At 42.4% G+C, this 21,151-nt stretch overlaps 5 protein-coding genes across 5 annotated transcripts; 2 read left to right on the top strand and 3 right to left on the bottom strand.

Annotated features, from left to right (window-relative positions):
* Positions 1-35: 35 nt before the first annotated feature.
* Bfra_006037 (putative l-aminoadipate-semialdehyde dehydrogenase protein) lies at positions 36-4,723 on the bottom strand (the record flags this gene model as incomplete). The annotated part of the gene is made up of 8 exons (XM_037336410.1): positions 36-113; positions 226-337; positions 494-1,599; positions 1,654-1,938; positions 2,012-2,162; positions 2,298-2,362; positions 2,414-3,941; positions 4,137-4,723. The coding sequence occupies 8 exons, from the start codon at positions 4,721-4,723 to the stop codon at positions 36-38; spliced, it is 3,912 nt and encodes a 1,303-aa protein (XP_037191620.1).
* A 1,276-nt stretch (positions 4,724-5,999) lies between these two features.
* Bfra_006036 (putative histone-like transcription factor and archaeal histone protein) lies at positions 6,000-7,101 on the top strand (the record flags this gene model as incomplete). The annotated part of the gene is made up of 4 exons (XM_037336409.1): positions 6,000-6,060; positions 6,114-6,199; positions 6,257-6,347; positions 6,539-7,101. The coding sequence occupies 4 exons, from the start codon at positions 6,000-6,002 to the stop codon at positions 7,099-7,101; spliced, it is 801 nt and encodes a 266-aa protein (XP_037191619.1).
* A 626-nt stretch (positions 7,102-7,727) lies between these two features.
* On the bottom strand, positions 7,728-14,207 carry Bfra_006035 (putative phosphoinositide 3-kinase regulatory subunit 4 protein; the record flags this gene model as incomplete). The annotated part of the gene is made up of 5 exons (XM_037336408.1): positions 7,728-7,958; positions 8,021-8,155; positions 8,274-8,534; positions 9,501-13,945; positions 13,997-14,207. 5 exons carry the CDS (start codon positions 14,205-14,207, stop codon positions 7,728-7,730), a joined length of 5,283 nt encoding a protein of 1,760 aa, XP_037191618.1.
* A 399-nt stretch (positions 14,208-14,606) lies between these two features.
* Bfra_006034 (uncharacterized protein) lies at positions 14,607-15,356 on the bottom strand. The gene is made up of 3 exons (XM_037336407.1): positions 15,186-15,356; positions 15,020-15,129; positions 14,607-14,884 (listed from the first exon to the last, which is right to left on the bottom strand). The coding sequence occupies exons 1-3, from the start codon at positions 15,271-15,273 to the stop codon at positions 14,786-14,788; spliced, it is 297 nt and encodes a 98-aa protein (XP_037191617.1). The 5' UTR covers positions 15,274-15,356; the 3' UTR covers positions 14,607-14,785.
* A 3,118-nt stretch (positions 15,357-18,474) lies between these two features.
* On the top strand, positions 18,475-20,616 carry Bfra_006033 (putative sh3 domain-containing protein; the record flags this gene model as incomplete). The annotated part of the gene is made up of 4 exons (XM_037336406.1): positions 18,475-18,860; positions 18,925-19,008; positions 19,065-19,227; positions 19,285-20,616. The coding sequence occupies 4 exons, from the start codon at positions 18,475-18,477 to the stop codon at positions 20,614-20,616; spliced, it is 1,965 nt and encodes a 654-aa protein (XP_037191616.1).
* Positions 20,617-21,151: the final 535 nt, after the last annotated feature.

Below are 21,151 nucleotides of genomic sequence, written 5' to 3'. Positions count from 1 at the left end.
CCTTGCGACGGACGTTTGTGCCTAAGGCATCGTACTTATGTGTTTAACGTGTTCAAGCTCAAGCCTTCGACCACAATTGTGGTTATTGGGAAAATATTCAGGATATTTAGTGACTAAATTGTGATTGATGAAGTATTATTAATAGGTATGTGAACAGACACTGTCAAGACATATTGTTCTGTGGAAGATCAGCTCGATGTTTAACCCGAGCACTTGGGTATTCACCATTATGGCTCCTCCTGATTCATGAAAGACAACAAGAGTGTCACGGATATTGTCATCGGCAACAACTTTATTTTCATGATAAGGAGTAATTGAATAAAGGATTTTAGCGTTGCTTTTTATTCGTAAAATAACACTCTGTTAACAATACCTTGGGTGTAGCAATTACCTTACGATTGACCCATACTACGAAACACCCTTGAGTTAAGCCATATCCATAACATACTTATTATAAGGGGTGGAATCCACCATGACCAGTAACTAAGCCTACTTTTTCCGAGGAACATTCGAATCCAATCCCGAAGACGAGTTAATCGAGTTGCGTACATCTTTCTTTGAAGCACCATTAATACCACTAACACCTTCATCATCATCCGATTTCATAGATGCTACCGAATGCTTTGCCAGAGACGCTTCCGATCCCACAGGCGATTCCGCTCTCAAAGATTCTTCTGATTTCAATGAGGAAGCTCTCTTCTTTGGTTCACCATTGTTCTCATCTGCCCACTTTCGTGCAACAGCTTGAACCCACCCCCAAATAGTTTTCACATACTCCTCATCAATATCAGCAAAGCCACTCATGGTCTCAGAAACCTGTCTTGTTCTTAGAAGACCAAATGTTGCCTTTCTTGTAGAGTCCTCCTTATTGTGCTTCTCCATGTCTTTCCAAAAGCCAAGTAATGATCTTGCCGGGTGATTTTCTTTCAATCCCTCGGGACTTGGCGATTTAGCACGTTGTAGCCATTTTCCGAATTCTTCAGTCTTTCCTTCGTGACCAATCCATTTTAACAAGTGCTTCCATGTTATAGCCGTTGAATTGTTTACTAGATGAAAGACACTTGCTTCGTGTGGAGGTGGGAATGGTTGTAGAGGCCTCCAATAAGTCTTTTGACAAGCAATTTCAATCACAGCTGCAGCTGCAGTATTTACGGGAAGCCAGGAAAGTGGAATGTCGAGTTCTGGGAGAGAGTTTAGACATTCAGGGCCCCCAGTGCTTAGCATCAGTGGCCATGCTTCCTTTTCGTTCCAGCTTCCATTGAAAGTGTTGCCTGATAATTGACCAATTCTCACAATGCTAATATTTGCTCTTGTCATTTGACATGCTGAAGAGCAGATTGCTTCAGCAACCCACTTGCTCTTCGAGTAACCCAGCGGACCAGCATTCAAAGGATTGCGATTTATACTTTCCATAATTTTGAAGTCCTCCCCGTCCTCATTCTCTTCGATTTTAGTGTTAGCCACGCTTGCAGTAGATGAACAGAAGACAAGATGTTTCGGTGCTTCCCCAGACAGGGAGAAATTTATCAAGTTGCGAAGTCCTTGAAACTGCTCGGTGAAATCTTTCAAGGGAATGGAGAAATTAACCTCCCAGGCTGCCTGTAATCTAGCATCAGTATGTATCAACCATGATTGTTGACTGGGGAAAATTACATGAATGATTGTGGTAACATTTTGACGAAGATCTTCCAATACATCTCTTGAAAGGCCTAACTCAATTTGATCTAATTTCACAGCTCTGCACTCGATATTTTGGGCAGTGAATTCCAAGTTTTCGGGATAATGAGACTGCAACGCCCATTCTACTCTCTCACGAGCTTGTTCATCATTTTTGGCTCGAACGAAGCAAACGATCCGAAGTGCCTCATGATTTGTAGCCATATATCGCAACAATTCGACTATGTTCATACCAAGGGTACCAGTGACTCCAGTTACAATCTGTATTATTCATTAGAATATTCTTCTTAGAGGCATTGGGTATGCCATGTACACCAATTGATTGAATACTTACTATGGTTTCTTTGTCAGGTGTGTTACATGATTCTGTTTCGTCCTTGAACGATTTACTAAAGTGTTCAACCATACTGTTCATCTGATGCGCTTCATCCTTCTCATTCTCGGGAATGGATCCATTCTGAGAGGCTTTGATGTATTCGGTAAGCCTAATTCATGTCGTCAGTCTCTCGCTGCAGCAAATAATCTCTACCACCTTGGATTCTTAAGTATGCAATAAATAACATATGGAAAGAATATTTGACAAAACCAATGCCTGGTATCTTTAATGATTGAGTACTCACGCTGTGACACTACCACATTGGTAGACTAAGTTCCAAGGAAAGGGTTTAGACCTGCGAAGGAACGCCTGCAAATTTATCAGCATAAGATATTAAGTTCAAGAATCAATTTTAGTCACCAAATTGAGATGCGATCGAATCCGCGTCGCCTGAACAGAATCGATGTGATGAGCGCGAAAGTCGGAGTCATATTTCAGGTCTATTGGAGCGCCAATGGCTGTTTTGACAACTTCCATTACACTTTCTAATGAGACTTCACTGTTGAACGCTGACGCATCGCCATCATAAGCACTTTGGATATCGGAATCATAGTGCATGTTAGCACTTTGCCTCTTTGTGGTTCCCTTTGCGGTTTTTTCCAAAGACTCGGTATGTGGCTTTAAGACTAACATATCTTTGTAGATTTTGGCATGGGGTGGAACCATTTTGTTCACGTCCTCAACATATGGCCAAATCATGTCCCTGAATTCATCATCGCTGAAATTACTTGTAGCGTTTTCAGACTTGATGATTATTGCTCCAGGGTACATTTGTCCATTTCCAAAGACAAATGCATCTTTTATATCGGGAAACCTCTTCAGTGCTTCTTCAGTGTAAATGGGATCGAATTTCTTTCCAGTCGAAAGAGTGATTTGGGCATCGCCTCTACCAACATGTTTCCATGCATTCTTTATAGAAGGGTGTGGCTCAAACAAATCACTTGTTGCGAAACATCCATCTTCTCGATTGGCCTTTGGAAATTGTGGCCAGTCACTCATGACCACCAATTCAAATCTATTAGAACCATCATTTAGCGGTTCAAACTTGATAGAATTAACACCTTCCGAAGCCCTGAAATATTGCCACTCTTTGTCGGTTTTGTACTCTCGGTGGGTCGAGAGAAGAAACGAGCACTCTGCACTACCATAACGAGAAACGAGATTTATTCCTTCAGAGACGAGCAGTGTTCCATCTTCTTCTGGCAAACTAGCACCACCTACACCCACAATATCCATATCACGAAGAAACTCAAGTCCTCTAGATGTCGTAGAAAGCATTTGTGCTATCGTTGGGACACAGGAGAAGTATATTGACTTTGGAATTTGATCGGACAATCTACGCGTAAGCGATTTTGACCTGGGTCGTGTTCCGAAGTCGTGCACTCTACGTATAGATGATTCATACTTCTCTTTTATTTGCGAGAAACAATTGATGATTGTCTCGGAAGTAAGTGGGTGTTGACCATCAGGGGCAAGACAGATAGTTGATAAACTAGTCCAGGCACGCAAACAATCTGCAATACCGCCAGTGTAAAGAGGTGTTGTGGTAAAGGACAATGTTCCGCGACCATCCAAAATTGGCAGAACTCCGCATGCAACATGGTGAGTGTAGGGAACGGGCTTCGGAAGGCCAGAGGTGCCAGAGGTATGATGATTGTAAGCTGGGGTTTTACCCGTGACCTTATACGATGGAGTGTGTGATGGAATTCTCTCGGCATGTGATATTAATTCCATAGTGAATTTTTTTGAATACCCCCGCATCTGGAGTGGAGTGTTGCGTGAGATCTTCTCAAGTTTCTGGATTTCCACATATTGTTGTAGGAGGTCAACGTCGTAAAACACAATATCAATATCGCATTGTTTGCAAAGATGCCGAACAGCTTCCGAGCTAAGTGATGGTCTATATTGTGTCAGTATAAGCGGATACTATCAGTTCCTAGATCCAATTCAACGTTTGGCGGTTCAGTTTTTGAGGGAAACTTGAAATTTGAATTGCCCTCCAATATTAAAATTTCCATCCAATCTGCTACAGAATACCCTACTCAAAAAACCGTGCTCAGAACTGGAAATATTTGCAACTTACACCATGACCATAACGGATACTCCCAATCGCATTAATGCCAACCACCTGAATAGAAAGGCCAAATCACTTTTACCCATGAGACCGACACACTTGGTGCGTGTCGGATCTCTTGCAGTTGTATTATCAAATGGAAAAAGCTCCTCAGAAGATGCTAATTTGTGGGACAATTTCAATGAACAATCCCGAAGTTCTTGGAAATTATAAAGATGGACCTTCCATTCTGTAGGAGCCAATTCAGTACCAACGACATTGACTCCATTGCCATTCGAAACTCGTGCTGGATTTCTTTCTGGTGAGGTAGGTCTCGTTTCTCTTCTTCCATTACTAGAAGACGAAGATGCTCCCTGACCATACAATACTCGTTTGGTACCATAAGATGATCCAGCGTTTGAGTTCTCTCCAGAATCCTGCCTATTGACGATTTCTTCAGGGATCGCTAGAGCTAATTGGTCTCCATACTTCTCAGCATGGTGATCGAGGAGTTCATTGATTGTGTCATATTCATCGACTGGAGTTAATTTTCTACTACTGGCTTCACCCAAAGTACAAGTGAAATAATTAAGATCACTTGGAGCAACGGGAGCCATTGTAAATAGAGGTGGAATACCCAAAAATGTTGACGAAGCAAAAAAGAAAGAGTTGGTGTAACGATTAAGAAAGATTCGAAGAGGAAATACTCTAAGAAGCACTCATAAACAATGCATTGAGAGAAGGAACTCACGGCACTGACCGGAGTATCTGGAGGGAAACTGCATCTCAGAAAGCCCTAAAAAGATAGCTGCTCTGAGCCAAACCTTGATTGGCAACTTCAAGACTTGATCTTTGACTTGTAAGCTCTTTACTTGTCAAATTTGCCAGGGGTTGGAAGTTACTAGATGCGGAATCTAGTGATAGGTCGAATAGATCTGCTAAAATTGCCTTTGTTTACTTAGTCCAAAATGCCAGCGTCATGACTATTTTACTAGTGGCAGCTTCATAGTAATGAACAACGTGTACCTGGGTATTTAGTGAGGGGAACGTTGAAAGCAAAGGTTTACCATCCTTCTTCGTGACGATGGAGTGACTATACACCCATTAATAGATCATTGTTCGTAGTGAGTATGAACACAGCTTATTAAAATCTTGAACTCTACTACGGCCTAGAAGCATTCATTCTCGAGGAATGGATTGAATTTGATAGTCACGTGACCTTTAATAGATTACTACGGTTAGCCACAAGAACATTCATGTATTCACTCCTCGAACGCGCAAGAGCTATTTCTTTCTATCTGGCTTCCTTGATCCTGTATGAACTTAACTTGGGTACATACTTCTCGACACTTCCAAACAAATCCAAGTTCATTATATTTCTAAAGAGGTACGCGACATGTTGTTTTTCATCGATGAATGGTTGGAATATCTTGTGTAGAGTTTGATACTCTTTATGTCTCCCCTGAGAAAGATTGAGATTCTATAAAATCGGGATATTGCAGAGGTTTTATGTGTATATCACCACTGATTCAAAACGCTCTACATTCGATTCGAGTTGAATCAGCTTGACTTTAAAGAAGACCACCACCATAATTGTGTTTGATGGACTCTCCCCTTTTTTCAACAGACACGTGATCGCGTTTTGATATGTTATTCACACTGAGAGTATCATAACCTACAAGTGTTGGGTTTGCGTCTACTTTGCGTCTACTGCAGTGACATGGTACCAAGCTCCATTGTACAAAAATACTCTGCATTTCCTTTCATAATCTGCACATAATATTTCTATATGTCAAGTTCATTACTTTAACAACTAAACAACTAAGCGTCCTACAGATATATCTTCTCAATAATCATTCTCAACCAAACCTTTCTTTGAGCTCAGCCGTTACTATGCCTTCCAATTATTCTTCAGTTCCTCCTCAAGAGGTAACAGGAACAACTCAGTTGCCTTGTAAGTTTCAAAATACCCCCAAAGTTTTCGCTTCGCCAACTAACATTCACCAGTATCACGTATCAAGAAGATAATCGGGACCGATCAAGACATAAACATGTGTTCCAGCAATGCTGCATTTGTTATTACTCTAGCCACCGTATGTCATTACTCTCCATCTGACATTCTTCATACAAAAGCTAAGTATACATTTCAGGAAATGTTCATTCAATACATGGCCGAATCAGGCCACAACGTTGTCAAGTCTGAACGCAAACCTCGTCGTAACATTCAATATCGTGATCTTTGTAAGTCTCTCCTCTCTTCAACTGCTTCATCAAGGTTCTCCTTCCACCGCCAAACTCAATGTCCATCACCAATCCCCCATATGCCCAACGAACCTCTCCCCCCTCCTTCTCTCACCCCCCACTAACATCTCTCAGCCTCCGCCGTCTCCCACATCGACAACCTCGAATTCCTCAGCGATATCGTCCCTAAGACCGTCCCCCTCAAACTCGTCAAAGCCAACGCCCACATGGCCAACAACCTCGCAAAAACCAAATCTACCGTCCCCCCACCAACCCTCCTTTTCCCCAACCCGCCACCTCGCACGCCGGTCCCTCAGCCCCAACCCCAACCCCAACCCCAAACTCCTTCCCTCAATCCCCCCTCCTCGACACAGCACCTCCCCGCGTTTCCGTTTCCGGCCTGCTAGAAGACTCCGCTTCAGCCCCCGCATCCGCATCTACTTCCACACCAGCTCTCAATCAAGTCCAACCTCAACCTCAACCCCAACCCCCATCTCAACCCCAAACTCAAAACAACTCCCCCACCCAAATCACGACCGCCACCACCCCCGCCCACCCCATCACCATCCCCAACGGTTTCACCCCCACCAACGGCTTCACCCCCGCCAACAAATCCCAAAAACAGCAAGAACAGCGAAGAGTCAGCACCGCCACCGAAGACGAAGATCCCAATGCGCAATTGCGGATGGAGAGTCAAGCTAATAGCGATGATCACGATGAGGAAGAAGAAGATGATGATGTCGAGATGAGTTAGTTAATATATATGTCATGGGTTGTGCTTTTGGGATTTTGGAATTTCACGTGTATCTCTTTTTTTGAGTTTGTTGCACCGGAGATGTAGTTCAGGCGAGATGAAAATGGAAAGAGGGAGAGGAAGGTGTACTGTAGACAGGACGCGGTGTAGTTGGTTGAGTGTGCGGGTATGGGAGTATGTATTATAGATATCACATTGCATTGGTTTACAAAGTCAAAAACAAAAACAAGGGAACTATATAAACAATGTAAATAGAAACTTATTTGCAAAGTCGTGAAGTTCTTTCTGTGGAGAATAGAATGCTATGCTGTGCTATGTTATGTTATGTTATGCTATGCTATCCATTCATTGCATTCCATCACATACATACATACATCAGCAACACCATCTCACCCAGAACGCCCAGCAATATGCAACCGATATGAAGTACTTTTTCTCTCTTTCCTTTTGATATATCATGATTTAATATCATCCTATTCATATCCTCTCATATCCTTTCATCCTGACGGGACTGGACCTAAAGCGCTTTAACTAGGTAGGTAGGTACGCATTTATTATAACCCCTCCTTTATAGCACCGACATGCAATTTTATTCCTCTCCTCTCCTCTTCTCAGTTTCTCTCAATTTATTCTTCCATTGGATCATCGCCTTGCGCAGCCGCTGGAACCCTTCCTTCATTCAACTCCTTCTCCAATTTAATAATCTCCTGTAAACTCTTTGCATTCTTGATTAATTCCTCGACCTTCTTTCGTTCAGAATCGGTAAGCTTGACGCGGTAGGACTTGGAATTTGAGGATGTGGATGCGCCATTGGTGATACTAGATGTGTCGAATGTGTGAGATTTAATGCCCATGATCTGGAGGGTAGATATATTAGTATGACGCTCTTAGGAGAAGACCAAAAAGAATGTAAGCTTACCTTTGATGCAAGAGCAGATGGTTCTGCAAATGTACCGAACAACTCTCGAGCTCTTTCTCGCTCTACAGCTTTGACTTTCTTGTAATCCAGAAATCGCACATTAGGACATCGGAAGAGAACCCATTCTCTGTAATGCTATTATCCGCGTCCATCAATTAGCTTCATCCAACTGCCTTGTTCATTTTCCAACAACATCAAACTAGTCCCCTCATTCTCCCCGACACAAAATAAAACAGAACAGAAAGTAACGCACCTCCTTCCTAGTCACCGGATTCTCCATCAACACCAAACTCGTCAACCTCGCACACCCAGCCAATCCATCCAAGTCCGCCAACTCAGCTACATTATTACTCGTCAAAACCAATGTGGTCAGGTTTGGTAATGAATTCGCCAACGTAGGTGAGATACTCGAGACGCGATTGCGAGCTAGGAGAAGCGTTCTTAAACGTGGACTGAGTGGGAAGTTGCTGAGTAGTTGAATATCATTGTCTGTGAAATCGATTGCATCATGTGGCTAAGTTCCTGTTAGTATACTATCTTGCGGATGTGTGAAGCTTGTAAGTTAAAACTAGAGGCAGAGCCAAAGAAAAAGAACTCGTCTTCCTCCACCATCCTTCCGATTCCCCTTGACCTTGCTCTTGCTCCACTGCTCCCCTCTCCCAACCCCAAACCAACAGACAACAAACAACCAAACCCCAAGAAATCGACAAGAAGAAGAAAAAACAACAAAACTCACCCCCGCAACCCCCAAATTTTCCACCGCCGGAATCTTATGACCTGCAAACCACCAACCAAACCAGTATCAACTCAGCTCTTTTCAAAAGTGTAGTATAGGGAGCCTCCCCTCCGTTCTTAACAGGAAAATCAAAGATTTAAAACGCACCTCGAAGATCTAATTCGCGTTCCTTGAGCGGATTGAGATAGGAAAGGGAGGATTGGATCAAGTCGGCTGTGAGACGCATGATTGATTGATATTTCCGAAGTTAGTTAATAAATTGTTCTGTTGGCGGGATATAAAGAGATGTGAGGATATATGTGAAGGTCGTAAGGTTGTGAAGTGCGTGAATGGGTCGCAAGGCTGATAGCATGATGCTCGCAATCCAGAAATTATTTTGGTAAGCTAAGCTTAGATTTTGCGCTAACCGGTTTTTGAGTGTCAGCCTTTTGGAGAGTCATTCCATCAGGTACATACAAATTATCATAATCATTTCAATCAGAAATATATACGATGAATATCAATTCAGGTAGATTATATTATTTTATAACTTATTACTAGTTATTGTCTAATAGATGCAAGAGCCTATCGCTCAATCTATGTATATCATACATCTCAAAAATACAATAAACCGATTCCCCTCCTCATTCCCATAGTGCTGTTCACTACCGTTTCCATTCCAATAACTCCAATCCTTCATATATTTTCATAAATCATCCTGACTCACTGGAAGACAAAGATAACTCCTCCTCTATCGACACTAACCACCATTCCATAAGGACTCTCTAACAACGCCACATCCAAAATTGAATCCAAATGCGCCCTCAATAATTGATGCCCTTGTAATGAAATAATCGTACTCCTTGGCGCCTTTCCATTTCCTCTACTACTTGCTTCAGATCTACCTCCATCATTGCCTCTATCTCTTGTCCCAGCATTGGGAGCTGTTGGGGTTTGTCTAGGCACTCGTTCGTGGTTCAATGTAAGTATCGGTGTGGGATGTGAGGAACCATATGATGGTTTGAGCTCATCAGTCTCTAAACCACTCACAACCATTGAACTTTCTACGCGTGATAAATCCCAAAATCGAATCTTACGGTCTGAACCGCCAGTAATAACGAATCCATATTTGCCATCACGATTATCATCGTTAGCATCAGTACCAGCAATCATGGCACGAATTCCATAATTTGAGACACTGGCTGTCGGTTCGAGAGCCCCTGCAAAGCGACCGAGCATACCTTCTGGACGGTCTTCATCAACAGGCCAAGGTTCATAATTCTTTGGCGCCTCTCGACTTGATCCAGATCGATACACTTCTCGACATTGTGTCTTTTCAACATCCCAGACGGTAATTTCTCCTTGTCCACTACCACCAGCAACACATACCCATCTACCTCGACCTCTAGTAGGATGGATTCGAATTCTGTAAATAGATGTGGATCCTGGAACACCCCAAGCCTTTAAACGGACCTTGAAACGTAAATCCCATAGATCCAAGATACCATGTGAAGTTCCTAGTAATAACCAATTGCGTTTCTTATCGACACAGAAACATGTTGGAGTGCCATGATGAACAGGATTCTCTAAAATATAGAGGATTGTCATAGCTCTTAAATCAATAGCCAATACTCTTGAACGATTGGTAGCGATAAGTAAAATCGAATTCGTCTCTAATTTGAAGTGCTCTGCCCATATAGCGAATTCGTCTTTCGGTAGCTTATATTCACGTAAGAGGCGAAGTTTACTATATCTTCCCACGCCACCACTTTGGATGAACTCAACTTTGACTACGTTGATGCTTCCATCACTTCCACAGCTCACAAATGAATGTGTATGTTCCACAAAGCATAACGCAGTAACCTTGGCATCATCTGCATGTTTGTGTGTTTGTCTGGATCGATGAGCGATGTTTCGTTCAAGTCTACCAGTATCCCACACTTTTACACAACCATCATCTCCACCTGTGAGGAAGAATACATGATCTGGAGCAACAGCAATATGATGTATTGGTCCAACATGCTCAGCAAAAGTAGCCACAAGACTACCTTCGGGTCTCCATGATTTATCCCCAGCTTGATTACTATTCCTATTGATAGCTCGGCGTCGACTCGAAGGAGCAATCATAGGCCCGAATTCGGCGATATCATTGGGGTAATTATCCACATACATAGCATCTAGCATTTTGAGTATGTTGGGATCATTACCTGAATAGGTATGAGCCGCTCTGAATCGTATTTCATTTTTCGCAGAAGCATCTTGATCTTTTGCTAGATTGATTGACAAAGGTTGAGGAGGTTGTGAGAAGGGTCCTTCAACCTTGCCGAAAGCATTTGTTGAGGTAGTACTTGTCTCGGGAACACTTTTCCCTGACTCCTTGCGATTCATCAAAGTCATAGCAGAAGACTTATGACGGATGCCACGAATAGTATCCCCTGATTCAATAGACAAAGCGCCCAGTAGTGATGCTGTTCCATCGTCGCTCATCTGAGCTGTCGTGTCTGAACTTCCAGGCCGGACTAGAGATCCTTTTCGTGGTGTCATAGATGACCTTGGAGTCGAGGCATCCGTAGGGGATAAGAATGCAGGTGATAAAGTTGGAGAGTGTGGTTCTAATCCATTAGTAGTGATTGGTAAGCCAGCTTTCGATCTATGACTATTTAATGCAGAGCGTTTCCTTTTAGCGATTGAATCATCAATAGTCATGGAAGCATCAAGTAAAGCGTCGGCGATAGAGTGTTGCTCTCCATTGATCTCTGAGCCGTCGTTGATTTTGCGGGGTGGTTCTTCTGTAATCTGTTCATCAAACATCACTGTTTGTGGTGTAATGTTGAGACTTCGAAGATTAATGACATTGTTGAGATAGGTTGGATGCGTTGGACCTTCTCTGACTTTTGAAGGTGCAAGGCGCCATATATACTCTCTCAGAGCGATCAACTTTGTTTCATCTTCGTGACTCATTCCTATGTTTCGAAGTTTTGCCAGCCATTGTTCATCTTCTTCATTCTTTGGTATTCTGGATAAAGCATGATGACCAGACTCTTTAGATGAGACAGTGGGTACAAAACTGCTTGAATTGAAAGAAAATGTTCGTAACTGATTGACAGGTTTCCAAAATATTCCTCTATCCACCTTGTTAGCCCAGTTGATAGACATATCAAGGACTGCCCTCGATAGCGGTTTTTTCAAAGCATCAAGTAATGTGACCTCTGAGTAATCATTAACTCCTGTCTTGAGGTACGGACGGACGAGTGGTAAAATGATGCATAAAATATCTGCACTGGACAAAAAGATAGTTGCCGATGAAATAAAGTTCACTGCTGCCTCTCTGATCCAAATGTTAGGATGCATTGTGAAGCGACTAACCACATCTACCATTTCCCATATCTTTGATCGTTGGAACAAACCCAACTGTGCCATATCAGCAAATGAGTGAAGGACACTCCTTACTACAAAATCTTCAGGATCCGTCAAAGCTTGAACCATTAATGGTAGTATGAATTCTTCAAGGCTGATGCCGCCTAAGAAAGTTGCAACCCCAACAATGGTCTCGAAGAAAGCACACTTCAACATCCAATTTCGGTCATTCAAGTAAGTATTTAGATGACTTAAAATAATGTCATTCGAGTCTGCTGTGCCGAAAAACATACATAACTCCGGCACAGATCCCAGAAAAGCTCTTTTGACAGCAGAATCGCTATCCGTAATCAAAGCCTTAGTATGTCCTTCGAAGACTTCAATAAGCTCATCTCGAGCTGTGTCAAATAGCCCTTGAAATGGAGCATCCTTGCTATTAGCATCGTCGGCATCTGGATCCGTAGGAGGAAGTGAACCGTCTGACCTCAAAGTTGCAACCATATCGAGAAACTTGGAGGCTGAACTGGCAAGGCTCCCTATACATGCTGCATAGGTTGCCCTTACTAAAGGTCCTGGTTCTGTGGGTGAACCGGGGAGGAAAATCTGCATTCGTGGCAAGATGTATTCTGGAAATACATGTGCATTTATAGGTGAGACGACTGTAACAAGAGCCAAAAGTTGAGTTATTGTTCGAATAGCTGTTACTTTCACAAGCTCTGATTTATCCGTGAGTAAAGTCATAATATATGGTAAAACCCGGTCGAGTTTTGCTTCATCAGTCAACCTCTCGGCAAAAGCTAGCAGTATATCGCAAGCTCGAATCTTTGCAGTTGCTCTCGCAGTGTTTCGCATTGATGATACAACTAATGTTAGAAAAATCAAAGTCCCATCATCTATAGGTCGTCTACCAAGAGCAGAAGCAAAATGCTCATTGTTTGGTATATTGAGATGTACAGGTATTGGTTGTAAGCCTGTTCCTGTAGATATACTCTTGAAAGCTGACGTTGGCTTTTCATTCTCGTAACCTAAGAAGTAAGAAATCTTATCGAAGTCGTAGTAGATACGATCAATACGTTCATCGGCCTCGCCAAGATTTGCCGATGACCCAGATATTGGCGCTCTTCCAGATGATGGGTCGGTAATCAAACCCATGTATTGATGTAAAAAACTGTAAAAGTAATCTGGAAAGACCTTCTTCCTCCAAAATTGCAAATATTCTTCTGCCGAGTATCTAGATTCAGGACTCAATTGTATCATATGTGACACCATTTCTCGTACATCTTTATCTGTTATTCGATTGAGCAACGAGGTAACTGGATCGTACTCTCCTCTGCGATATTGATATAATTGACTCAATGTGAAAATTGGAGCTTCTGTAAAAAGTTCCGCTATCACGCAACCAACACTGAAGACATCCATAGCCCAAGTTATGGGTGCTTTGGGATCTGGTGTTTCTCCTGTCGCCAAAAACCTTTCCGGAGCTAGATAGCATGTTCTGCGTCCGGCAGTATCGAAATAATAGGAGAAATCCGCAGGGTTATCTTCCGGTAAGTTTGTTGGCTTAAAAGAAGAAGAGAAATCAGATAGATATAACCAATTCCATGAGGTTACTAATGTATTCTCCGTCTTGATATCTCCATGGAACACATCTCTAGCATGACAGTCACGGACGGCGCATAAAAGCTGAAACGCCAGCCATTTCTTCTCGATGTCTTCCAGAAAAGGTCTAGTACTCATGCGATCGTATAGGGAGCTATATAAATATTGTCGGACAAGATAACCATTCGTTTCTGTTTCCGCGATACGTTGATAGGGGAGCGCATTTGGGACATCAGCCAGGGCTTTTCGTTCTCCTATGCAAATCAATTAGATCCCATCAAAAGAAATCCATATTCGCAACTCACGGACTATCTTCTTCCTATACTTCTTGAGATCCATGGCATAAGGCTTAACGACAACCTTGACAAGCACAACTCCATCTTGGCTACGAGCACGAATACTTTTCATAAACCGGGCAGTTCCCATAGACTTTTCGTAAACCAAATCCGAGAGTTCTGGTACATCAATACCTGCAGAGCCCGCCGAGAGCGTCGTGAGAGAGAAACCTTGACCCATGGTTGTGATGAGCAGAAGTTCATCCGCCTGAAGTCATGGATATTGCTGTTCTTGTTTATTGAAGCAATGAAGTAAAGCTTCCAGAAGCTGTAGTACAACAACGGTATCAGGTACGGCAGTGAATCATATCCACTGAATAATTGTAGAATCGTTGTAGTTGGCGCAAAGCACTTGTAGTTGTCGATTTCGATATGATGGTTTACGAATGAAGGCGATTACTAAGCGATAGGGCGGTCATTATCTGATATGTATGCAGCCTAGGCTAGTCAACTACCCTAAGTGGATAGCTGGTACAATTGAACATTTCATGAAATCATGACGATGAAACTTTCCCATCACATTCCACAGTTACATTTCCTTGCATAGGATCAAAATCATCAGATGAAGTGATAAAAGGTCATTGATTATAGTATCATGTCTCGTCGCCAATAATGGCATTTATAAAGTACAGTGAGTTTCCCAGCTCATTTCATAACTCCAACGATAGGGTTTTCAGACAACCTATCATCCCATGAATATACTGGTGGGTATAAATTCATTCACTTGCTTGTAACGCATCCATTTGGTATGTGTTCCATTTAAGCCTTTCCCTTTCTCTTCAACTCAGCCTCCTCTTCTTCTCTCAACTGTTGATCGATTGTAGCACCTCTGCTTGGCTCATTGCCGTGCATCTTGGCCTGATAGCATGCATGTTAGCACAGTCTTCAACAGAACGGACACGTAGATGTGCAACCGAAATCCGACATAGAATGGAGCATCGAGTGAAGTAATATTGTGCAACAACGTGTATGGATGGAGAGGCAATAACTTACTGGGAGGGTAGCATCTTCCTTTGCGGCCTTGTCCTCCTTGCTCATCTCCTCGGGTTCGTTCTCACGTTGCTCCTCACGAGCCAACTTGTTTGCAATGGATCTCTCATCCTCTGTTTGATTGATTAGCTTGTGATTCTTCAAACTTCAAGAGTTCAATAAATCTTACTGGAGTCGAGTGCTTGATGGCTGTTCTCCTTGCCCTCGTGGAATCTCTCGTGGTTCTCGTGGAGTTGTTGATCGACGTTGGAGCTCATTTTGATTGATTGATTTGATGTTGATGTGAATTGAGAGGTGTAAATAGTGTGAGGGATTTATTATATGATTGATGGGTTTGAAAGTTGTAAAGTATGAAGAATTCAAAGTCGATGAGGGGTGTCAAGTCGACTATAAAATAGGTAGGTAGGTGTTGGAGATTTGAGCAATACGTCATAATGAAAGCTTTTCCCAAACACCAACTAGATTGCCTTGCCTTGCTATCCAAACACCACCATACCATCCATAGAAACAGACGTCACTCAACATCAATATCTACCTAGTATGTAAGGTACCCGCTATTTTTCCAGAGAAAGAATCAGGAAAGAGATCGTAGCAACTCGAAGGAATCGCAAACTTTGAAAAAGTATTGGCATTCCTCTCCACTTACTTCATTGAGATATATGATTGATTGGCTTTTCATCTACCCCTCTATTGACGATCAATCGTAAGGCAGGAAGCTTCGAGAACGCACTGTGTATATTCTTTCAAAGCTTCACCGAGAAAGGTTCTTTTCAAAATTGTATCATAATGACGAAGAATAGGGGTTTGTTGATATCGTTCCTTTCTTTTCCGTCCAACGTGGAATGAACCTCAAATGAAGCCCCGTCGCCAGCCACATCGATCACGTTTACGAACCACATCATACTTTGTCGTCTACCAAGCTTCAAAGGTTTGAAGAGGTGGGAAGTTGGAACTTCTATGTAGGAAGGGAGACGAGAATAATCTCACACATAGACCAGCTGCGGCCTGCATCACATCAATCCCGACTTTCCAAGAAGCCCAGCCGAGCCAGCTCAAGCTTAAGCTTACGAATTTATTTTCCGGACGATCAAACCAGCAAGTATCTATTATCTAAACTCTCGGATCTCATTTCCGAAAATCCAGAGGAAAGCAACACAGCCATCAAGGATTATGAGACCGACAGAGTCTACAACAATCATTTTGAAAACATCGGCGAAGATACAAGCAAGGGCGACGACTACTATTTGCGAAGCAATGTAGATCAATGCAGTAACTAATGATGTATGCATTCACTGAGAGTTTTGGATGAGAGACGATGTCTTGCATGAGTGCCACATCACAATGTCAAAAGTCTCTGACATGACATGACATAGCAACTATAAATTTGATGAACGACAACTCAATAAATCGTTCAGTCCTAGAACTGTTTCCACAGATGAGATGGCGAGAAACATTTGATAGGGTTTATCTTGTTTTACATGACCACCAGTGGACCTTCGATTCCAACCCGCACACCAGTTGTTCATCTCCATGCGGGCTTCAAGCAGCGAAATGACTCAGCCAAAAGAAAGGTTTCTGTGGCACTCGATAGCATATACATAATTACCTCCAAGTACTCTTGTACCACGAGAGAGAGAGGAACGACGACATTACAATGCTTCAACATTTGATGCGACAATTAAATGATTGGACAACAAGAAAACATTAACCACTTCAATAACTGCTAGGTAATGGATAATCAGACCTCGTACCCTTCAGCGTAACCGCCATTTTATGGAAAGTTGCATCTCTCTCATTTCCCAGCCTCTTCACCTAAATCAAATGGAGCCTTATTAGCCATACATTTCGACCTTGAGGAGTCTGCATTGAAAAGCGGCATCTTTACAGACTTAACAGAACAAGCATTTCGTTCACTATTGAAACGAACTAGGACAAGATGAACATGGCCAAAACGGTCGGATAATTTCTATTCGCGATGTCTGTTCGCCATGCGTTGTAGTCAGCCCGTCGAGCCAGTGTGAGAGAGATGTACAAGTGAATAGCTAGTGATGATGATGATGATATAGTGTAACATTAGAACGTGGCTAGCAAATGGAGTTGAGAATCAATCATCCATTGCCCATCTACCTGTAGCTAGATACTTCCGTGGCTGAGGGCAGAACGGGTATTGTGTTGGCGATGGAATTTAGCGGGGGAACAACGGGACGAAAGGAAACAAGCGTATGAAACCTGGAACCTTTCCTTCTACGCGTGCGTGCTTGTTCATCCGATGAACCTCACCGATACGATTATATGCTTTCTTTTTCTTACTGGCTAACCTTGATCAACCAGTCAATATCGACACGATCAGATTGACTGCGAATCTCTCCTGAGTCCCAGATTTCTTCATTATGACAACTCAGAAAGTTCCAGCCTTCCAGTACTGGTCATGGGTAAAAGATACGCAAGCTTTTCCCCAAAGAAACATCCAGACTTGCAGGTAGGTGGTGCATGGCATGGCATCGCATCTTTCTATCATCATCATATCAGGTATTGATATTGGCATTGATCGATGTTGATTGGTATTGTATGGTATTACATGGTATTGTATTGTACAAATCAGGCAAACCTCCAAAATTCACAAGATATTCATTCATTCTCCTTCCTGCTTGACCCTCGTGGACCACCTGTCGAACCTCTTCAAATACCCAAAACCAATTCTTCGGTATCTTTCATCCAATGGAATCTTCCCTCTTGACTCAAAAGGTCTATTTTGCCATTTCACCCACAAGATACTTTTTGGCTTCACCTCATTTTAAATTCTGTCTACCGCGAATACTCCCTGTCTGCTACAAGGGGTACTGTGCGCATAGTGGTAGGTACAGAGCAGTGAATCTTATCTATTTTTCCCACTTTGGCTTTTGAGCGCAGACCTTGCGAACCTTTTTTAGACATTCTTCCGGCCAACACGCCAAACAGCCAAAACTTTCCTTTCATTCAATCACCTACCTAGCATGTGCTTGAGTTTCAGGCCCTTTCCGCCCTTTTCCCTCTGGTCCTTTTCTTTCCTCAGGTAGAGAATATCCAAAACCTACATATTCCTTCCCATACAAAGGCCTCTCACTCTCAGAACAAGAGGCGGTCACTAAAGGAAAGAAGAGGTTGATCAAAGTTCAACCATCTTTTGGTCCTTTGGTCCTGCTTCTTCCTCTATTGCAGTGAATATTGTTCATTCGTTCACCCCATCTTGTTCACACCTCACTCAACTTCGATCGTTACAAAATTAACAGAATCATTCTCTTGAATTTTCAATTCGTTTTTGGAAGAACTTCTTTTTTCTTTTCTTGTCTACGCAATCTGTTAATTCAACAATCGCCTCTTTGGATATTGGGTGGTACTTTTTGTTTCTATTGAGCTGAGGTTATTGCAAGAGTCGATTCCAGGCATACAGAGAAGGTTATAATAGCAAAAGGGTTCGAATGCTTGTACATGAGCAAGGACGGCAACATAAGGAAATTATGAACCAGCAAAATTTGAGAAACGATTCCGATTACACCTTCACCACAACTTACTCCTCGATATCAAACAATGAGAATTATCATTGCGGCAATAGCATATCATACGAATCATTGAAACTATCCCCATCTCAAACAATGGCGAAAGTAATATCGAAAGATAGAAAAGGACTCAACAACAACAGGAGCAAACGGAAACAAAGGTGGACTGGATCTTTTACCAAGGCAGCCATAATATCAATTCTCGCAAGTGTACCTCTTGCAATTGCAGATTGTATTTCTCTCTCAGATTCTACTCAATGTCCTGCATTTACTTCCGCCTCAATTGATACAAACTTGACCGGACTTTTGTATGTTTTGACCTCGCCCTATCAACAATCGTTTATTGATCAACACTGACTATATACTTTTTAGCCCATTTTTATCATATGTTTCCGATCGCGCTACTTTCGACACTCAATTAAGTGCATACGTTCAAACAAGCTATGTGCAGTCAAAGTATGCATCATTATTATTTTTACATATGCCGATGCTTGTCTAACACGATCATGCAGGTACCAGCAACTTCTCGGATGCGGAAATATAAATCTTACAAATACATCAAACCTTTACGCTCGATACACAACCACAGTTATATGTAATTCTATAATACAGAATTCCAAATCATCATGTAGTTTGTCGGATACCCAAGCACCGCCAGTTTGTGCAGATTCTTGCGTGAGTTTCCATCACATCCAATTTTTGCATGACTTGAAGTTGACAGAAGAAAAATAGGCCCAATTCGCGGAGAGCGAATCGATAATAATTGCTGATAGTCAACTTTGTTCCACTCCCGGAAGCAATGCTATTTCTCAAATTCGTGCTGACTTTACAAATTGCGCATTACCATCAGATTCGTTGACTGGATCTTGTGTAGAAGGTTCCACTAATGAACCAGATAATTGTGGATATGGTAATAGCACGTTCGGATTATGTCAGTACTGTGGTACTGGTGGACAAAATAGTACAGATACTTGCTGTTATAATTCAGGAGCAGAATCACGCTGTGCTGGTGTAGTCTTACCTACGATTACAGGATTCATCACCTTCTCCACAAGTACTGCCTCCTCAAGTTCAGGAACATCGACTCCAACATCATCTTCCACCGGTGCCGCCGCCGCCGCCTCCTCAACATCGAATAAGGGATTATCTAGTGGTGCTATTGCAGGTATCGTTATTGGATCGTTACTTGGTTTGGCTGCACTTGTTGGCTTGATATTTTTCATGTGCTTGCGCAAACGACGTGGAAGCCAGCATGGAAGTATCTTAAATCAACCGACACCTGCCAGAAATAATGGAATGGCATATAACCCCGTAAATTCTAATACTACCCCTGAAGGATACGAAGTACTTCCTGGAGGACGAATCGCCCGGATGTCAGCACTTGAAGGACATTCTCATTCTGGACATTCTTCTTCCCCACGCGACAGAGATGGAGCAATTGGTGGCGCCGTATTAGGAGGTGCGGCTGGCTATGCTGCGGGACGAAGACATGATCGTGAATCTTCTTCAAGTGATTTTGGGGATAGTCCTAGATCAGGTATGCAAGGCGGAATTCTACGACCACCTCCAAATAGACGAACCGGTTCTCTTTCTAGTGGCTCAGTTCTTGGGCTCGACGATCCTCAAACTCCTGGTACTGGTAGTATGTCATCACCCCACGGCGTGGCTAGTAATCAATCCGAGCAACTACCATTCTTCAAGGATTACTACTCTCAAGATGAAATTCACCCGGGCGACAAAGTTGCAACCTTATGGGCGTATCAACCACGTGCCGGAGATGAATTTTCATTGGAACGTGGTGATATGCTCAAGGTTGTTGGTATTTGGGATGATGGATGGGCTACCGGAGTCATGATAAATGAGCGCGCCGATGAATGGGACGAAAAGCATAAAGCACAACGCGATAGTGGGGTCTCGAATACATCTGGACGAAGAAATGATTCTCCAAATGTTAGTGGCGAGATTAAAGCTTTCCCATTAGTTTGTGTTTGTCTTCCAGATCATTGGAGGAGGACAATCGATGGTGATGGTTCGACGGATTCTGGTGGTCCACCAGGCCTATGATGACGACATTTTTCATATTTTCTTTCCTAATCAATAATTTCACGGCTTCACGATCATCGTATTTCATTCAGTACAGGCGTTAAGGACTATAAGATTCTCTTCACACACGCACATCAACCAATCCTATATTCACACACAACCCGATACCTTATTTACATTCGAATTAAATTTCACGCCCCGTTACGTTTTAGATTTTGCTGACGGTATCACATCACACATTACCGATCTTGAGCTTATGTGCTTATGGATTGGCATTAATATTTTAATGATAGCATCATTTTTTGGCTGCTTGATTATGGAAGAACGTTGTTAGATCATTGATACTACTACCATTTTCTTTCTTATTACATATACCCAAATTCGTTTATACTGCTACTCGGATGGAGACAAAATTGGGAGGATGAAGGCATTTTTTGATTTGCATAATAGTGACTATTGAAGAAGATTCATTTATTGGGGATGAAGCAGGCTTTTCAATAGGAGACTAGAGGGAGTAAGATTGGATGATTATCTATATGGGCTATTAGGTTCGTTT

The sequence above is a fragment of the Botrytis fragariae genome (assembly GCF_013461495.1).
Source record: "Botrytis fragariae strain BVB16 chromosome Unknown tig00000075, whole genome shotgun sequence".
NCBI classification, from domain to species: domain Eukaryota; kingdom Fungi; phylum Ascomycota; class Leotiomycetes; order Helotiales; family Sclerotiniaceae; genus Botrytis; species Botrytis fragariae.
The sequence above is the reverse complement of the archived record's forward strand: the minus strand, read 5'-3'. Positions and strand labels throughout refer to the sequence as shown.

Bases quoted from the DNA above. Each gene is read 5' to 3' on its own strand.
- Bfra_006034 (XM_037336407.1), bottom strand. From the start codon at position 15,273: ATGAGCTCCAACGTCGATCAACAACTCCACGAGAACCACGAGAGATTC. The intron at 15,130-15,185 runs GTAAGATTTATT...TCAATCAAACAG, and splicing joins CCATCAAGCACTCGACTCCA to AGGATGAGAGATCCATTGCA. The intron at 14,885-15,019 runs GTAAGTTATTGC...GCATGCTATCAG, and splicing joins AGGAAGATGCTACCCTCCCA to GCCAAGATGCACGGCAATGA.